Here is a 19751-nt window from a genome sequence, read left to right on the forward strand (position 1 = left end):
TGTGTGTGTTTATCTCTCAGAAGAAGCCCGAGGCTTGTGTGATAGCTCAGAGATACCATGAACAATCCGAACTTTGTTACGTCAGCCTGGGAGACAGACCTTCCTGCTGGTTCTGGCTGCCTCGTGATCGCCGTGTGGCTGCCGCCTCTCTGGAGCACTCCGTGGTTCCAGGCAGGCAGGAGGAGGAGAGGGAAAGAGTGGAGGATTCTCTCCTGGCAAGACTTCGCCTTTCTATTGGGAAAAGTGTGCTTTTCGCAGGGACTTCTGGCTATTTCTCGGAATCCATCAGAGGCCGACTCCTCGCTGCAAGGGAGGCTGGGAAATCATGTCAGCCTTCCAGCCTCTGTTGGGGAAAATGGCAAAGAAAGAGGTTGCACACAGAGACTGTGATAGCCAAGCCACCAGCCAGGGTCATGGCCTCATGCAATCTGCATTTTGCCACCCAGCAGCTTCTCTCTGGCATCTTGTCCTCTCTTGCAATTTTGGGGGGTTGGGCGGGGGTTTCTTGGGGGTTCGGGGGTCACATGGCCCCTTGTCTCCCATCTCTGTGCTTTCCCTGCAAGGCTCCCCTTTCAGGGAACGTCAGCACTTTCTTATCGGCCCCCCCATTTCTCTCTCATCTCCTGCGGCTACTGTTTTCTCTGTCCAACTTCAGCCCCTTCAGGGATTCCACGTTCCCCTTGGCCCTCTCCTTGAAGCACCGTACCACGAGCTGGTTTCGTAACAGGCTTTTCTTCCTTATTAATTTTTTAAAATATATCTTATTGATTTTATTGATTTTTTTATTTTTTTAATATATTTTATTGATTTTGTACAGAGAGGAAGGGAGAGAGATAGCAAGTTAGAAACATCGATGAGAGAGTCATCGATCAGCTGCCTTTTGCACACCCCCTACTGGGGATGTGCCCGCAACCAAGGTACATGCCCTTGACCGGAATCGAACCCGGGACCCTTCATTCCCCAAGCCGACGCTCTATCCACTGAGCCAAACCGGTTTTGGCTATCTTATTGATTTTAGAGAGGAAGGGAGAGGGAGGGAGAGAGAGAGAGAGAAACATCAATTATGTGAGAGAATCATTGACTGGCTGCCTCCCGGAGGCCCCCTACTGGGGATCGAGCCTGCAACCCAGGCGTGTGCCCTTGGCCAGAATCGAACCCGGGACCCTTCAGTCCCCAGGCCAACGCTCTATCCACTGAGCCACGCCGGTTAGGGCCAGCTTTTCTTCTTTAATCCCAACTTTGGGCAGGCCAGCTGCTAACACTGGCAGGGCCGGCCTGAGAGTACACACGCAGGCTCACCTACTGCGAGTCGAACTACAATATTTAAACTTCATGAATCAAGCTAGCATAATATCCAACGTGTGAATCCTCCCGCCCTGACAAATACGCCTTCACAAACAGAAAGGCCAGTGAGTTCAAGTTCGGGCTTCTCCGCGTTCAGTGGCAGAACCTGACTCCTTGCCTTCCTGCCCAAGTCTGTTCTCCCGCCTTCCTCGGCTCAGGGCCCCGGGTCACTCCCTCGGCCCGAGGCAATGACTCACCTTCCCTGGCTGATCTTTTTCCTCCTTCTTATAAGGACCCCGAGGTTCTGTCGGGCCCACCTGCATAATCCAGGCTGGTCTCACCACCCTAAGACCCTTAATGTAATCACATCTGCATCCTTCTTCGAAATGTAACAGCACATTCACAGGGTCCGGGCGTGATCCTGCCTACCACAGTTTCCTGGAGATTCCCGGTGGGCACCAGGGGGAGAGGGGAAGAGAAGACTCCTCAAAAGGCCCAGGCTGCATATCGAGTTTGGAGAATCATGAGCAGGGATGTTAGGACACAGCACGGAACAGGAAAAATCGTTGTTTTTTATTTGTTTGTTTTTTGGTGAGTCCTCCCCTGAGGATATTTTTTCCATGGATTTTAGGGAGAGAGTGGAAGGGAGAAGGAAAGACAGAGAGAAACATCCATGTGAGAGGGACACATCAATGGGTTGCCTCCTGCACACGTCCCCCCAGCAGGGCCCTGGCCGGGGAGGAGCCTACAACCGAGGTACTTGCCCTTGACGGGAATTGAACCCGGGACCCTTCAGTCCACAGGCTGGTGCTCTATCCATTGAACCACACCGCTGGGGCAAAATAGTTGCTTTTAAATTGTGCATTGATTCCTCCTTCTCTTTAGGGACCAGTTTCCATATCTTTCAGTAAAATGCCGGGATTCTGGTGTCCCCCGTACCCAGGGAGTTCCTAACAGTTTCCTGGGGTGCTTAACAGCACTGGTTTTAAAACCAGGTGGTGCCCTAACCAGTGTGGCTCAGTGGAGATAGCGTCCGCCTGCGGACTTAAGGGTCCCAGGTGCGATTCCTTCAAGGGCATGTACCTTAGTTGCAGGCACATCCCCAGTAGGGGGTGTGCAGGAGGCAGCTGGTCGATGTTTCTCCCTCATTGATGTTTCTAACTCTCTCTCCCTCTCCCTTCCAATCTGTAAAAAAAAAAAAATCAGTAAAATACATTAAAAAACAAAACACAAGTTGGAATGGGAGGAAACCCCTTACTTGCAGTGGAACAAGTTAATTCAGTCCCTGAGCCTTCATGTTCCCCTCCTTAAAATCCCTATGGACCCAGTTCCCATGCTTCGAGGTCCGATCTGAGCGGATGCACGCCTGTGTTCAATTTCACATCCCGCTAGAGAGAATCCGATTGGTCCAGCTGGGAGTCAGGTGTCCATGCCAGAGCCAATCAGCAGCGGCCAGGGTGAGACCTGGTCACGTGGTTCTCGGGCTGCCACATCCCAGCTCCCTGTGGGTTCTCAAAGGGGCCCTGGGAGCCTGCAGCGGTGAAGCCCGGTGGCCCCTCAGCACCCCCCCTCCCCACCGGGTCTAGACGACGCCCACTTGCTTATTGATAAAAATAAGAAGGTGAACCGAAACCAGTTTGGCTCAGTGGATGGAGCCTCAGCCTATGGACTGAAGGGTCCCAGGTTCCATTCCGGTCAAGGGCATGTGCCTTGGTTGCGGGCACATCCCCAGTGGGGAGGGGGGGGTGCAGGAGGCAGCTGGTCGATGTTTCTCTCTCATCGGTGTTTCTAACTCTCTATCCCTCTCTCTCCCTCTCTGTAAAAAATCAATGAAATATATATATTTTTAAATAAATAAGGTGACAGATCTCTCCCCTCCCCCACCCCTTATTGATTCATTGCTGGTGGCTCGATGCATGTCCTCCGGCAGTTTTTCTCCTAGAGCAGAAGTGGGGAACTACAGATTTAATTAAAACTTCCCAGGATCCACAGTAACAGAAACAGGCAGTATTAATTTTAACATGGTACCATTTCTATATGTAATGTAAACATGAATGGAAGGCTTCCCTTTTTTTCCTTCTCTTTTTGTATTTTGAGTTTATGTTCTACTTGGAGCATCTCTCCTTGGGACTGACCACATTCCTAGGGCCCCATAGCAACATCTGGCTCAGGCTGTCCCTCCCGACAGAGTCTTTTTCTTCTTTTGCTATTTTCCTTCCCTCCTTCTATCTTCTTCTTCCTTTGTCTTTCTTTCTTTCTTTCTTTCTTTTTTCTTTTTTCCTGTTTTCATTGATTTTTAGAGAGAAAAGAAGGGAGAGTGGAAGAGAGAAACATCAATTGGCTGCCTACTGGTGATCCCGAAACCCAGGCATGTGCCCTGACAGGGAATAGAACCAGGGACCCTTCAGTCCACAGGCCAATGCTCTGTCCACTGAGCTAAACCGGTTAGGGCACTAAAAATATATTAAAAAATAAAACAAGTGCGAAAAGTTTCATGACGAACATCAAACGTACAAGAGCTCTGGCCACCCACCCCGCCCCTCTCCCTGGACTTTTCCACTTCCTTACTCACCCCCAGATTCCTCCCCAGCCCTCCGGCTGACTCACCTCTCCCTCTCCCCCTTCTTCCGCTCGGTCCTCTTCAGCCCTCCTCCAGGACGGCCCCTGGGGTTTCCAGATCCTCTCCCTCTAAGCTCTCCTAGGCTCCGCCCACCCACGCCTACGTCACCGCCCAGAGTGCCTTCCTGGTCCCCCTGGTCCCCCTCCTGGGAGGCCAGGAGGACTTCCTCTTTTACTTCTGCAGGCAGCCCTCCCTTCCCCAGTCCTTTGTGTCCTTAACTCTCAGAGTGAGAATCCAGGCTGGTGTGTGGGAGGGGGAATCCCATATCCCGAAGCTACTTGGCTCCTGACTTGGGTTGAGCAGTGAAGTGTGTGACCAGCAAAGGAGACTAACGTCTTAAAAAAAAAAAAAAAAAAGAAGGAATTCAAATCTATTCCGTCCTTGAGTTCAGAGAACAGGGGAATCCCTGCACTATTTTTTCCCCCATCCAAATGTCAGCCCCAACCCCAGCCCTTGGTGAGTAAAAATAGCTTGAGGCTTCATCACGAATCTTTTTATATTTCACTAGAGGCTCAGTGCACGGTTTGCGCACAGACTTGTGCACTGGTGGGGTCCTTGGCCTGGCCTGGGGGGATCGGGCTGAAACCAGCTCTCAGACACCCCCCAAGGGGTCCCGGCTTGGAATCAGGCTTTCTCCTCTCTGGTTCTGGGTGCTTCACCCGAGAACCACAGCTGCCAAGCCCCTGCAGCTCTGCAGCCCCTGCATTGAGCGTCTGCCCCCTGGTGGTCAGTGTGCATCATAGCTACCAGTCAGAGATCGAACAGGTGGATGGTCACTTAGGCTATTATATAGAGAGATCTTTCTTTTAAAATATGTTTTTATTGATTAGAGAGGGGGGGGAGGGGGAGGGAGAAAGATGGAGCCCATAATCCTGGCATGTGCCCCGACCATGGGCCCCAACTGGGCATTGAATCGGCTATATCTCGGTGCACGGGCTGATGTTCAACCAACTGAGCCACACTGGCCAGGGCATATTTTATCTTTGCTTATTGAGATAGAACACACAAATCTGAAGTGTGAAACTCATGGATTGTCTGTACACGCATCATACCTCCCTGGGCCACCTAGACTAAGGCATGGGAGATGCCCAAGCACCCAGAAAACTCCGTAGAGTCTCGCTGTAAACTGGTTTTGCCTGGATTTGAATATCGATCCCACAAACAGAGTCCAACAGTGTGTACAGCAGCCTTTGTGTCTGGCTTGTTTTTTGTTTTTTAAATATATCTTATTGATTTTTTTTTTTTTTTTTACAGAGAGGAAGGGAGAGGGATAGAGAGTCAGAAACATCAATGAGAGAATCATCGATCAGCTGCCTCTTGCACGCCCCCCACTGGGGATGTGCCCGCAACCAAGGTGCATGGCCTTGACCGAATTCGAACCTGGGACCCTTCAGCCTGCAGGCCAACGCTCTATCCACTGAGCCACACCGGTCAGGGCTGTGTCCGGCTTGTTTTGCCCCATGTTACCACTGGGTTGTTTGTCCGTGGCCGTAGCCCACTGCGCACAGAATTCTCCCTCTGTTATCGGGGGGCTTGGGGTGGTCTCCAGAGCTTGGCCATGATGAATATTCTACTACCAACTTTTTCTTTATTTTTTTTCTTCATTGATTAAGGTATTACCTATGTGTCCTTATTCCCCCAGAACCCCCACCTCCCATTCATGCCCCCATTCCGGATCCTTGCCAAGGCTTGTATCGCGCCCAAACCTTTTACATTCACACAGCAGCCCTAACCAGTCTGGCTCAGTGGATAGAGCGTCAGCCTGCGGACGGAAAGGTCCCAGGTTCCATTCCGGCCAAGGGCACATACCTTGGTTGCGGGCACATCCCCGGTGGGGGGTGTGCAGAAGGCAGCTGATGGATATTTCTCTCCCTTCGATGTTTCTAGCTCTCTATCCCTCTCCCTTCCACTCTGTAAAAAAAATCAATAAAATATATGACAAATAAATAAATTGACAAGAGCATTTACTACCCACCAAGCTCATTACCTGTTCGCTAGGGCTACTGCAACAGCACTGCCTTGTCTGGCCGTGTGGAGGCTGCCCGCCCCTGGCTCCTTTGGAGGCTGTGAGGAAGCGCCGTGCTTGTTTCTGGCTTCTCTCCTGTAGGCGCCTGTCCTCCCCGTGTCCTCACAGCGTCTCCGTCCGTGTGTGTCTCTGTGTCCCCACGTCTGCCAGGCCTGTTGGCTGAGGGCCGCCCCAATGACCTCATTCAGCCTGAGCCCCGTTTGGAGGCACCGGGTTAGACTTCAGTATCGGATGCAGCCGGGCCGGCCGGCTCAGGGGCTCAGCATCAGCCTGTGAGCCAGGAGGCCACGATGGGGCTCGATTCCCCGTCAGGGCCCATGCCCAGGTTGATGTGCAGGAGGTGGCCGATCCATGATTCTCTCCCGTCGTTTCTATCGCTCTTTCCCTCTCCCTTTCTCTCTGAAATCAATAAACATATATTTTATATATATATATATATATATATATATATATATATATATATATGCATGCGCTAACCAGTTTGGCTCAGTGGATAGAGATTGGCCTGTGGACTGAAGGGTCCTGGGTTCGATTCCAGTCCAGGGCAGGTCCCTTGGTTGTGAGCACATCCCCAGTGGGGGGTGTGCAAGAGGCAGTTAATTGATGTTTCTCTCTCATCGATGTTTCCGACTCTATCCCTCTCCCTTCCTCTCTGTAAAAAATCAATAAAATATATTTTTAAAAGATATATATGAATATTGAAGGACACAATTAAACCTGTATTCATAGGTGAATTTATTATCCCCATTTTATAGATGGGCAAACCGAGGTGCAGCACGATCCCCACAGCTGCTGGGTGGCAGAGCTGAGACTTGGCCATCGGCCCTCTGCCTCTCAGTCCAGCGTCTCAGCCGCTCCAATGCGCTGCCTCCCGGGCGGTGGGACCAGCAGCCCCGTGGACTCACAAGCGGTACCCCTGCCTGTCGCGCTGTCGCCGCTGCAGATTTCCTGCTTCTGCTGCACCCTATTCTCTCCTGTGTTCCTGTTTACATTTCCCCCTAATGTTTAGTTCTGGTTTTTTTTGTTGTTAATCCTCACCTGAGGATATTTTTTCCCATTGATCTTTAGCGTATGAAAGGGGTGGAAGGAGGGGGAGAGAGACACATCCATTGGTTGCCTCTTGCACTCACCCTGCCACGCCAGGGATCGAACTGCAACCCTTCTGCAGGGGCTGGTGCTCTAACCACTGAGCAACTGGACAGGGCTTTTAGTTCTGTTTTTTTTTTGTTTTTGTTTTTGTTTTGTGTGTGTGTGTGTGTGTTTGTTTGTTTTTAATATATTGTTATTGATTTCAGAGAGGAAGGGAGAGAGAGATAGAAACATCGATGATGAGAGAGAATCACTGATCCGCTGCCTCCAGCACATCCCCCTCTGGGGACCAAGCCCACAACCCAGCCATGTGCCCTTGGCTGGAATCGAACCTGGGACCCTTCAAATCAGCAGGCCGACGCTCTATCCTCTGAGCCAAACCAGCTAGGGCTAATTCTATTTTTATCAGAGTTATATGTTCACCTAATGTGGAGCGTCAAATAAACACACGATTTTTAAGAAATGACCACCCACCGCGCCCACCTGCCTACCTCCGTTTCTCTTTTCCCACCGACGCCCTAGTCTCTCCATACCACGTTTGGGTGAGTGGCTGCCTCCTGGTGGTTGTTTTTTCGGGCAGAAGACACGCCTTCCTGCTCGGGTTTGGGCTGCGGCCGCCCCCGCGGGGATCCCGGCGGGAGGAGCGCCGTGTGTGATGTTCTGACTGAGCCTCCCCCCGCCGCCGCCGCCGTAGTAAACCGAGATGCCCCTGCGCTCCCACGCAGTCTTTGTTTCCCCTGCAGTTAATCACGGTCTCCCCCTCTCCCGTCCTGCAGTTGCTTAGTGTCTGAGTTTTCTTTGTGCTTAACGAATGCAAACCCGCGTCCTCTGTTCATTGCACGGATCTCTCCGCGGACCCGGGGCCGCAGGTCCTCCACGCGCATCACCTCCTTGGATTAGCGTCTCTCCTGACCTCCTGGCCCGCTCCGGTCTGCGCAGGGTCTACACCCTGGCTTGTTCCCCTTGCCTCTCCCGGGGTTCAGATCCTGTCAGCTCCCAAGTTTTACCCTTCCTGAGTTTGGCTCTCTCATTCTTTTTCTTTTTCTTTTTTTAAATATATTTTATTGATTTTTCACAGAGAGGAAGGAAGAGGGATAGAGAGCTAGAAACGTCGATGAGAGAGAAACATCGACCAGCTGCCTTCTGCACACCCCCCACCGGGAATGTGCCCGCAACCAAGGTACATGCCCTTGACTGGAATCGAACCCGGGACCCTTCAGTCCGAAGACCAACGCTCTATCCACTGAGCCAAACCGGTTTCGGCTGGCTCTCTCATTCTTGCTCCTTTTCTTTATTATATTTTATGGATTTTTTTTTTTTTCAGAGAGGGATATAGAGTTAGAAACATCGATCAGCTGCCTCCTGCACACCTCCCACCCAGGATGTGCCTGCAAGCAAGGTGCATGCCCTTGATTGGAATTGAACCCGGGACCCTTCAGTCCGCAGGCCGACGCTCTATCCGCTGAGCCAAACCGGTCAGGGCTACTATCTAACTTCTGAGTTACTGTTGACAAATCCAAAGTCATTCTGATCCCAAGGCTCGTCTGTGCCCTCCTTTTCTTTTTCCTGTCCTGGGCAGTGTGTGTTCCGTTATTCTCGTGACTGAACCTTCCCATCCTGTCATTTCTTCCAGCAAGTTTTCTCATGTTTTCTATTACGATTTTCCCCCCTTCCCCCCCAGTTTTCTGTTGTTTTTTTTCTCTCTGGAACTTTTACTTAACTTCCCATTGGGCTTCCTGGGCTGTCCATTTCTCTTACTCCTTCCCCCCTTTTTTTTTCTTTCTTTTTTTTCTTTTTTTAAATATAGGAAGGGAGAGGATAGAGCTAGAAACATCAATGAGAGAGAAACATCGACCAGCTGCCTCTTGAACACCCCCTACTGGGGATGTGCCTGCAACCAAGGTACATGCCCTGGACTGGAATAGAACCTGGGACCTTTCAGTCCACAGGCCGGTGCTCTATCCACTGAGCCACACCAGTATGGGCTTATTCCTTCTCTTAATGCATCCATCTCTCTAGCTCCCTGCTCCACTTCCTGGGACTCTTGATTCAGGTTATATCTTCCACTCTCATACTCAGCTTTTCATTTCCTCAAGTGTGTGTTTCGTTTCTAAGCACTTTTTTGATCTCTGACCTTTGTATAGCAGCTTGCCATTTTCACGGTGTTATTTCAGAGCGGCCGATTGCATCGTATCCCGTTAAGGGTTTGAAGTGGCGGTATCTGGTCTTGTGTCCCTGATGATATGGGTGGTCATTGTGGGGGGAGAGGAGTTACATTTTCTCCTGTCTGCCTAGTGTTTCCTTCCAATCCCCTGCTGTTGGTTTCTGTCTTTCTTATCAAAGGCTTTATGTGATGGCTGGTGGTCCTTGGGAGAATGGTCGTATATGGGAGTGGTGGGTCCAAAGCTTTCGAAATGATGGGCCTGTGATTATATAAATGGGGTTGTTAGCTATGAACTTCACTGTGGGGTGGTGTGTCTGGATGATTTTTTGGGGGGAAATCCCCAACGTGAGTATCTTTCAGTCTCTTTCATATACACTGAGTGGCCAGATTATTATGCGTTATGATCTCCGAACGCATAATAATCTGGATAATAATCTGGCCACTCAGTGTGTGTGTGTGTGTGTGTGTGTGTGTGTGTGTGTATGTGTGTTAGAGGCCCGGTGCATGAATTCATGCATGGGTGGGGGTCTGGCCAGCCTGGCCAGGGGGAGGGGACATGGGAGGTTGACCTGCCTGCCTGCTGGTTGAACTGGTCGAGGGGACAATTTGCATATTAGCCTTTTATTATATAGGATATATGCTGAGTGGCCAGATTATTCTGCGTTCAGAGATCACCATAATCTGGCCACTCAGTGCATATACCAGAGGCTGCTCCACGAAATTCATGCAAGAGTGGGCCTGCCTTCCCCCGGCTGCTGGCACCCGCTCCCCTCCGGCTCCTGGGACTCAGCTTCCGGAAGGTCGTCCGGAAGGACATCCGGTCCAGTTAGCATATTACGCTTTTATGATTATAGATACGATGTTTTAATAGAGAGAGGCACAAAGAAGAAAACAAACAATGAGCCATGCCCAGGCCAGGTAGCTCAGTTAGTTACAGCATCATCCTGATACCCCAGGGTTGCAAGTTTGATCCCTGGTCAAGTCACATACAAAATCAAGCAATGATTACGTAGAACAACAAATGGATGTTTCTCTCTCCTTCCCTCTCTCTCTCAGATCAGTTTTTTTAAAAAAATATTTTTTATTGATTTTGTACAGAGAGGAAGGGAGAGAGATAGAGAGTTAGAAACATCGATGAGAGAGAGTCATCGATCAGCCGCCTCTTGCACACCCCCTACTGGGGATATGCCCGCAACCATGGTACATGCTCTTGACCGGAATCGAACCCGGGACCCTTCAGTCCCCAAGCCGACGCTCTATCCATTGAGCCAAACCGGTTTCGGCTCAGATCAGTTTTTAAAAAGTTAAGAATGACCCTGACAAGACAGCCCCTAACGTTATAAAAGCTAAAAAGCATTCGTTCATCCATTCCTCCACTGAGCCTTCACTAAGTTCTCGCACCGGCCCTGAGGGAGCAGCAGTGAGCAGACCCAGGTCCCTCCTGCTCCTCAGAGCTCCCATTCCGCCTGGGAGACAGACGTGTGTGAGGGCAGCTGTCCAGTGGCCTGCCCTGCGACGGTGGGACTGTCCCTGACACACGCAGTCCAGCACAGGGACCGCTTCTCCGTCACTCGGAATGTGGTTGGTGCCAAGAAAGAACTGATTTTTGTTTTGTTTTGTTTGTTTTTTGAAATTTTTAAAAAGTGTTTTTATTGATTTAAGAGAGGAAGGAAGAGAGAGAGAAACATCAATGATGAGAGCAAATCACCTATCAGCTGCCTCCTGCACACCCCAACTGGGGATCAAACCTGCAACCTGGGCAAGTGCCTCTGACAGGAATCGAACCTGGGACCCTTCAGTCCGCAGGACCAATGCTCCATCCATTGAGCCAAACCAGCCACTGCTGAATTTTTAATATCATTTTCTTTAATTTTTAATTTTTATTTATTTATTTTTAATCCTCACCCAAGGATATTTTTCCATTGATTTTGAGAGAGAGTGGAAGGAAGAGGGAAAGAGAGAGAAACATCGATGTGCCCTAACCGGTTTGGCTTAGTGGATACACCATCAGCCTGCAGACTGAAAGGTCCCAGGTTCGATTCCGGTCAAGGGCATGTACCTGGGCACATCCCCAACGGGGAGTGTGCAGGAGGCAGCTGATCGATGTTTCTCTCTCATCGATGTTTCTGACTCTCTATCCCTCTCCCTTCCTCTCTGTGAAAAATCAATAATAAATAAATAAATAAATATAAACATCGATGTGACAGACACAGGGCCAGGGCCCTGGGAGGGGCCTGCCACCGAGGTGCGTGCTCTTGATGGGAATTGAACCCAGGATTCTTCGGGTCTCAGGCTGACGCTCTATCCGTTGAGTCAAACCGGCCAAGACGAATTTCATTTTAGTTAAAATCTGAATTCAGCCGAAACCGGTTTGGCTCAGTGGACAGAGCGTCGGCCTGTAGACTGAAAGGTCCCGGGTTCGATTCATTCAGGTCAGGGGCATGTACCTTGGTTGCGGGCACATCCCCAGTGGGGGGTGTGCAAGAGGCAGCTGGTCGATGACTCTCTCTCATCGATGTTTCTAACTCTCTATCCCTCTCTCTTCCTCTCTGTAAAAAAAAAAATCAATATATTAAAAAATAAATAAATAAAATAAAATCTGAATTCAGATAGCCACATGTGGCTGGTGGTCACCACCGAGAACAGCAGCAGAAAATCCGACCCTTACAGAGAAGTGCTGGGATTGGCAGCACCATGTGGCCTTGCCCGGCCCCCACGCCAGCCGTGGGCCTGCCCGACCGACCGCCGAGGGCCAGCGACCGGTCAGGCGGCTGAAATGCATTTTTATTCCAAAGAAATAAAGAAACCGCTGCTCCTCCCAGCGGGTTCTGGAAGCCCGCTCACGCGCCCTGGGGGGGAGGGGGGAGAAGGAAGCACGGGGCCTCTCCCTGAGGCAGCAGCCCTGTTCATGTCTCTGGGACCAGGGGTCCTCAAACTCTTTAAAGTGAGGGCCAGATCACGGTCCCTCAGAGAGCTGGAGGGCCGGACTATATGAACTACTAATTCCTACTGTAACACCTCGGCTGCGCTCACTGCCCAAAAAACCTGGCGGGCCGGATCAGACTCCTCTGCGGGCCGCATGTGGCCCGCGGGCCGTAGTTTGAAGACCCCTGGTGCAAACGCAGGTCTCCACGCATTCCTTACTGAGAGCACAGGCTGCTCTCCTCCCGCCTTCTCCACGGAGGACCGGCTCCTGGCGTCTTTCCGCGCTGATGAAGTCGGACCTCTCGGCTGCGGTGCCTGCCGGGCCCGGCCTGGACCCATTCCTCCCACCGCTCTCTGGGAGGCACCCGCTGGGTGCCAGGGTCACTCCGGACCCGGTGCACACGGCCGGTCCGTCCCTAAAATGCTTCTCAGCCTCTGCCCACCGTACCCCTCCCTTGTCCCCCAAGGACCCCCAGACTCTCCTTCCATCTTTTAAAAAATATATATTTTATTGATTTTTTACAGAGAGAAAGGGAGAGGGATAGAGAGTTAGAAACATCCATGAGAGAGAGACATTGATCAGCTGCCTCCTGCACACCTCTTACTGGGGATCAAGCCCGCAACCCAGGCATGTGCCCTTGACCAGAATCGAACCCGGGACCCCTCAGTCTGCAGGCCAACGCTCTATCCACTGAGCCAAACCCTTCAGGGCTCTCCTGTCATCTTATCCTCATCCCCAGGGCCTCCATCCGCCTCTTCAGCCGGATTCTGGAAACTCCCAGGTTTTTTTGTTTGTTTGTTTGTTTGTTTGTTTTTTATTGATTTTTTACAGAGAGGGAGGGAGAAGGATAGAGAGCTAGAAACGTCGTCGATAAGAGAGAAACATCGACCAGCTGCCTCCTGCACACCCCCCACCGGGGATGTGTCCTCAACCAAAGTACATGCCCCTGACCAGGAATCGAACCTGGGACCTTTCAGTCTGCAGGCCGAGGCTTTACCCCGGAGACTTTACCGCTGAGCCAAACCGGTTCCCCACTTAAATGGGAATGCGATTCACCTTTTGTCCTCGAGGGCATTTAGCCTAACCGAGAGGAAGTTAGAGAAACAGCAGCCTGCCCAAGAGGCAGCAGCGCCCGCGGCAGTGCTGGCGTTTTCTCGCATATATATGTGTGTGTGTGTGTGTGTGTGTGTGTGTGTGTCTCCAGATGTCAGCCGGGATCTCCCTGCCCCTGCGGATCTATATAAAGTTCATTCAGACGCCATCCTCACAGCTTCCCCAGGTCCTCCAGAGCCTTCATGCCCGCCCCCAAGGCGGATCCCCTGGCTGTGGGGAGTGCTGTCCGCGTGCCTCCCCGTTTGGGGTCTCCTTTTCTTTATTTTTTTTTAATCTTTAAAAAATATATTTTATCAATTTTTTACAGAGAGGAAGGAAGAGGGATAGAGAGTCAGAAACATGAGAGGGAAATATCAATCAGCTGCCTCCTGCACACCCCCCACTGGGGATGTGCCCGCAACCAAGGTACATGCCCTTGACCAGAATCGAACCCGGGACCCTTCAGTCCGCAGGCCGACGCTCTATCCATTGAGTCAAACCGGTTTTGGCTCTCCTTTTCTTTAATTTCTCTGCAACCAGACCCATACACAGGCATGTCGGCGCACGTGTGTGAGTGTGTGTGTGTGTGTGTGTGTGTGTGAGTGTGTGAGAGTGTGTGTGTGTGTGTGTGTGTGTGAGTGTGTGTGTGAGTGTGTGTGTGTGTGTGTGTGTGTGAGTGGGGGCAGAGAGATATCTACACAGACAAGCAAACAGCTGCCACCCAGGTCCGGCCACAGGCTCGGCTCTCTCTCTCTTGCTCCTCCCCCTCTCCCCCACCTGCTCTGTCCAATACTATCTCCATTTATATTCATTCATTCAAATTAAATGGAAAGTTCCATCCTTTCGTGGCACTGGCACGTTTTCAAGAGGTCGGGAGCCACGGACGGCTGGTGGCTGCCACGCCAGACCGGCCGAAGGGATAGTCCCATCGTCACAGAATGTTCTTACGAGACAGGACCTAGTCAGGGGTCTGCCGTGAAGATGACCAATATTTCACCCCCTGCATATGTCATTTTATTTTATTTTATTCTATTCTATTTTTTTATTTTCCACAGAGAGGAAAAGAGAGGGATAGAGAGTTAGAAACATCGATGAGAGAGAAACATCGATCAGCTGCCTCCTGCACACCCCCCACTGGGGATGTGCCTGCAACCAAGGTACATGCCCTTGACCGGAATCCAACCTGGGACCCTTGAGTCCACAGGCCGACGCTCTATCCACTGAGCCAAACTGGCCTCGGCTGCATATGTCATTTTAAAAAGTACATACAGCCCCAGCTGGTTTGGCTCCGTGGAGAGAGTGTTGGCCAGAGGACTGAAGGGTCCCGGGTTCGATTCCAGTCAAGGGCATGTACCTTGGTTGCGGGCACATCCCCAGTGGGGAGTGTGCAGGAGGCAGCTGAGCAATGTCTCTCTCTCATCGATGTTTCCAGCTCTCTATCCCTCTCCCTTCCTCTCTGTACAAAATCAATAGAATATATATTTAAAAAATTTACAACCACCTGGTGTGTCCAGGAACAGTGCTTGGCCTAGAATGGGGTGCCCTCGGACCCTCCCCTCGGGCGCTGAAGTCCGTGGGAGAGGCTGAGGTGAATGCAATGATCACAGAAATCAGTGCGCGGCGGCCGCAGTGCTGAAGGAGGCTGCACGCGGCAAGTCCCAGCATGCACCGCTGTGAGAGCGGATGCCGCACCCCGGACCCTCCTCCCAGCAGGTGTGAGACAGGGGCCTCGGGAGAACGCAGACAAACGAAGAGGGTGCGTCTGGGCCTGCACATCCTGGTCTGGACAACGAGATGCTAGTTTGTACCTTCGGTAACGTTTTGAGGATCACATGAGTCATTTTTAAAAAAAAAAAATGTTTTATTGATTTTTTTACAGAGGGGAAGGGAGCGGGATAGAGAGTTAGAAACATCGACCAGCTGCCTCCTGCACACCCCCCTACTGGAGATGTGCCTGCAACCAAGCTACATGCCCTTGACTGGAATCGAACCCGGGACCCTTAGGTCTGCAGGCCGACGCTCTATCCACTGAGCCAAACCGGTTGGGGCTACATGAGTTATTTAAGTAGTCGGACAGGGCCTGGCACAATATTAGCAATCAGTAACATTTACGGACAGTCCTGTGGTTATGTCAGACTCTACAAATGTCATTTCGTGATTATCTCTTTTTCTCCCATTTATTTATTTTAAAAAAAAAGGTCCGTCATTTCGACCTATGTACATATGTGCTTTTTGTTTGTTATCATTTATTTACCACAAGTAAAGGTCAGGGATTGTTACCTTTCTTTCACTTTTTTTTTTTTTTACTGTTTCACCTCATTACTGCTGAGTGTGTGCTCCATGTAGGGACGTAGGTGCTTATGTAGGCGGGTTCCAGGGTACAGAGGAAATCGCGTTTTGTCGGGCCGAAGGAACGGGTCTCCGACGTAACCTGAGGGTCTACTGTATAGGATTCCCTTTGAGAGCCTCAGCCCCCTTTAACGCGGAGGAGTGAATAGGACGTGGAGGACTCGTTCTCCCCAGGCCCCCTGTCTCACACCTGCTGGGAGGAGGGTCCGGGTGCGGCATCCGCTCTCACAGAGCGGTGCATGCTGGGACTTGCCGCGTGCAGCCTCCTTCAGCACTGCGGCCGCTGCGCACTGATTTCTATTCACTGGTTGGATCAAACCAGTAATTACTTCTTTTTAAAAATATTTTATTGATCTTTACAGAGAGGAAGGGAGAGGGATGGAGAGTTAGAAACATTGATCAGCTGCCTCCTGCACACCCCCCACTGGGGATGTGCCCACAACCAAGGTACATGCCCTTGACCGGAATCGAACCTGGGACCCTGGAGTCCGCAAACAGACGCTCTATCCGCTGAGCCACACCGGTTAGGGCCCAGTCATTCCTTCTTAACAGTCACAGCTAATATGTCTCCAGCACTCCCTCTGCACCAAGCATGATCCAAGCTTCACAGCACCCCTGGGGAGGTGTGGCTGTTATGCCCATTGTACAGAGACTGACACTGAGGCACAGAGAGGCCGGTGCAGATTGCTCCAGGAGAGTTCTCGGTGACTGGAGCAGGGGGAGGTGAGGGGTCGCAGGGGTTCGGGGCTGGGCCATGAGGGCGTGGGGTGGACTGACCCCGCCCTGTATGCCCCCCTGCCCCACAGGAAGCTGGACGCCTTCATCTATGACGCGGCCGTGCTCAACTACATGGCCCGCAAGGACGAGGGCTGCAAGCTGGTGACCATCGGCTCCGGGAAGGTCTTTGCCACCACGGGCTACGGCATCGCCCTGCACAAGGGCTCCCGCTGGAAGCGGCCCATCGACCTGGCGCTCCTGCAGTTCCTGGGGGACGGTGCGGCTGCGGGGGGGGGGGGGGGGGGGCCTGGGGGAGCACGCCTGGGAGCAGGGGGGGCCCTGGGTCCCCAGGAAGGCGGGGATGAGGCCCAGGGCGCCAGGGTGGAGGGAGGAGGCCACTGGAGGCCTAGACTCCTATATCAGAGGCGGGTCCTCAGGGGATCTCTGCAAAGGTGACCTCTGACTGCACCCCCCCTGCCCCCCCCAGATGAGATCGAGATGCTGGAGCGGCTGTGGCTCTCCGGCATCTGCCACAACGACAAGATCGAGGTGATGAGCAGCAAGCTGGACATCGACAACATGGCGGGCGTCTTCTACATGCTGCTGGTGGCCATGGGCCTGTCGCTGCTGGTCTTCGCCTGGGAGCACCTGGTGTACTGGCGCCTGCGGCACTGCCTGGGGCCCACCCAGCGCATGGACTTCCTGCTGGCCTTCTCCAGGGTACAGGGGCCGTGGGGGGGGGGGGGGGGAGGAGGGAGGCCAGGGTACCAACAGGTGCAAACCGGCAGGGATGCCCGGGGAGGGGAGGGACCCGCGGGGGTGCAGGAGAGGAGGGAAGAGGGGGGGGGGGGAGGTAGAGGAGGTAGAGGAGGGAGAGAATGGAGGGGTGGAGGGAGAGAAGAGAGGGGTGCAGGAGAAGAGGGAGGGGAGGAGGGGAAGGAGGGAGGGGAGGAGAGAGGGGTCCCCGGCCCACGGTGCTGACCCCCCCCACCCCCTCCCCTGACCCCGCAGGGCATGTACAGCTGCTGCAGCGCCGAGGCCGCCCCGCCGCCCGCCAAGCCGCCGCCGCCACCGCAGCCGCTGCCCAGCCCGGCGTACCCCGCGCCGCGCCCCGCGCCCTTCCTGCCCCGGGAGCGCGCGGCGGTGGACCGCTGGCGGCGCGCCAAGGCCGCGGGGCCGCCGGGGGCCGCGGGGCTGGCGGACGGCTTCCACCGCTACTACGGCCCCATCGAGCCGCAGGGCCTGGGCGCGGGCGAGGCGCGCGGGGCGGCGCGGGGCGCGGGGGGCCGCCCGCTGTCCCCGCCGGCCGCGCCGCCGCCGCAGAAGCCGCCGCCCTCCTACTTCGCCATCGTGCGCGACAAGGAGCCGGCCGAGCCCCCCGCCGGCGCCTACCCCGGCTTCCCGTCGCCGCCCGGGCCGCCCGCGCCCGCCGCCGCCGCGGGGCCGCCGCTGTGCCGCCTGGCCTACGAGGACGAGAGCCCGCCGGCGCCCGCGCGCTGGCCGCGCTCCGACCCCGAGAGCCAGCCGCTGCTGGGCCCGGGCGCGGGGGCCGCGGGCGGCGCGGGAGGCCCGGGGGGCGCCGGGGCCCAGGCCGCGCCCCCGCCGCGCCGCGCCGTGCCGCCGCCCTGCCCGTACCTGGACCTGGAGCCGTCGCCGTCGGACTCGGAGGACTCGGAGAGCCTGGGCGGCGCGTCGCTGGGCGGCCTGGAGCCCTGGTGGTACGCCGACTTCCCCTACCCGTACGCCGAGCGCCTGGGGCCGCCGCCCGGCCGCTACTGGTCGGTGGACAAGCTGGGCGGCTGGCGCGCCGGCAGCTGGGACTACCTGCCCCCGCGCGGCGGCCCGGCCGCCTGGCACTGCCGCCACTGCGCCAGCCTGGAGCTGCTGCCGCCGCCGCGCCACCACAGCTGCTCGCACGACGGCCTGGACGGCGGCTGGTGGGCGCCGCCGCCCCCGCCCTGGGCCGCCGGGCCCCCGCCGCCGCCCCGCCGCCGGGCCCGCTGCGGGTGCCCCCGCGCGCACACGCACCGCCCGCGCGCCTCGCACCGCGCGCCCGCGCCCCCGGCCCCGCACCACCACCGGCACCGGCGCGCCGCCGCGGGGGGCTGGGACCTGCCGCCGCCCGCGCCCACCTCGCGCTCCCTGGAGGACCTCAGCTCGTGCCCCCGCGCCCCTTCGCGCCGGCTCACCGGGCCCTCCCGCCACGCGCGCCGCTGCCTGCACGCCGCGCACTGGGGGCCGCCGCCCGCCGCCGCGCCCCACCGGAGACACCGGGGCGGGGACCTGGGCACCCGCCGGGGCTCGGCGCACTTCTCCAGCCTCGAGTCCGAGGTATGACGCGGCCCGCCCCGGGGGCCCGCCCGCCCCCTCGGTCAGCGCAGGCCACGGCCCGGGGGGGCGCGCGCAGCGGACGGGACCCGCGTGGGATGGGAAGGAAAAGGTGGCACCGGCCGGACCCCGCCTGGAGCAGCGTCCTGTGCCCCTTTCGTTTTTTCGGGGCACCGTGAACCGGAGGGGATGTGGTCCCCGGAATCTCACCCGCTGGATGGGGATGTGGTCCCCGGAATCTCACGGGGCGGAGGTCTCGGAGCCCGCTGGACATTTTTTAAAACCCGACAAGGGCTTTTTAACGTCACCACCAGATGGGGCGGGAGGTGGGGGGGTCGCGCCGCGCCCGCGCCCCGCCCCCACGCCCGGGGCCGCGGCCCCCACATCACTGTGCAGCTCCCCGGGCCCGGCCACGCCGCCTCCGGGGAGGCCCGTTTTTAACCTTCCATCCGCGGGGACTCAAAACTGTGAGACGCGCTCGCCAAACTGTGACCCTAGACCTGGGCCCCGCCATACACAAACCCCCTGACCCCAGACTGTGACAAACTCCGACCCCTACACATGGTCATCCTCCGACCCCAGACTGTGACCTCGGACCCTAAACTGTGACCCGAGCCCCAGACTGTGCCCCGACCAGACTGCGCCCCTCGACGTCAAACCGGGACACCCCTCCACTCCACCCCCCCACCTCCTTTTCCACCCCGGGTCACATTTCCCTATTTTGACTTAGGACACACCCCCAACGGAAGCCCCGCCTTTACCCCCTCCCCCCCACAGCGTAGATCCCAACCTGCAGGGGCCAAAACCTTCCATCCCATCGCACCTCACTACCTACCCCAGGTGCCACCCAACACCCCCTCTCCAAACCTAACCCTTCTTTGGGACCCTTCAGTGATGACCCAGCAGACCCCCCAAGGCCTCCTCTCCCAGACCTCCAGCCGGGCCTGGAGCTGGGTGGTGGAGGAGAGGGTCTGGGAGTCCCCACTCACCACCCACGTTCCTTCCCCCCCTCCTGTCCCACATCGCAGTGTTTGGAATAAACCATGTTTTTACGCCTCCTCCGTCCAAGTGTGAGCTCCGTGTCTGTGTCGTAGTGCCCCGCCCCCTCCCCCAGCACCAGCACCCTCACACCTGTGAAGGGAAACAAACTGAGAGA

The 19751-nt window shown here is 55.1% G+C and overlaps 1 protein-coding gene across 4 annotated transcripts in view; it reads left to right on the forward strand.

Moving 5' to 3' along the window:
- Positions 1 to 19656, forward strand: part of GRIN2D (glutamate ionotropic receptor NMDA type subunit 2D) — a 44832-nt gene extending 25176 nt beyond the window's left edge. For all 4 annotated transcript variants that reach the window (XM_084905799.1, XM_084905798.1, XM_084905800.1 and 1 more), the window contains 3 exons: positions 16357 to 16544; positions 16755 to 16987; positions 17279 to 19656. In XM_084905799.1, the coding sequence (XP_084761925.1) occupies positions 16357 to 16544; positions 16755 to 16987; positions 17279 to 18604 (1747 nt within the window). In that variant the 3' untranslated portion in view covers positions 18605 to 19656. The remainder of the gene's footprint in view (positions 1 to 16356; positions 16545 to 16754; positions 16988 to 17278) is intronic.
- Positions 19657 to 19751: the final 95 nt, after the last annotated feature.

This window comes from Pipistrellus hanaki, assembly GCF_964339955.1.
Source record: "Pipistrellus hanaki genome assembly, chromosome: 15".
Lineage (NCBI taxonomy): Eukaryota > Metazoa > Chordata > Mammalia > Chiroptera > Vespertilionidae > Pipistrellus > Pipistrellus hanaki.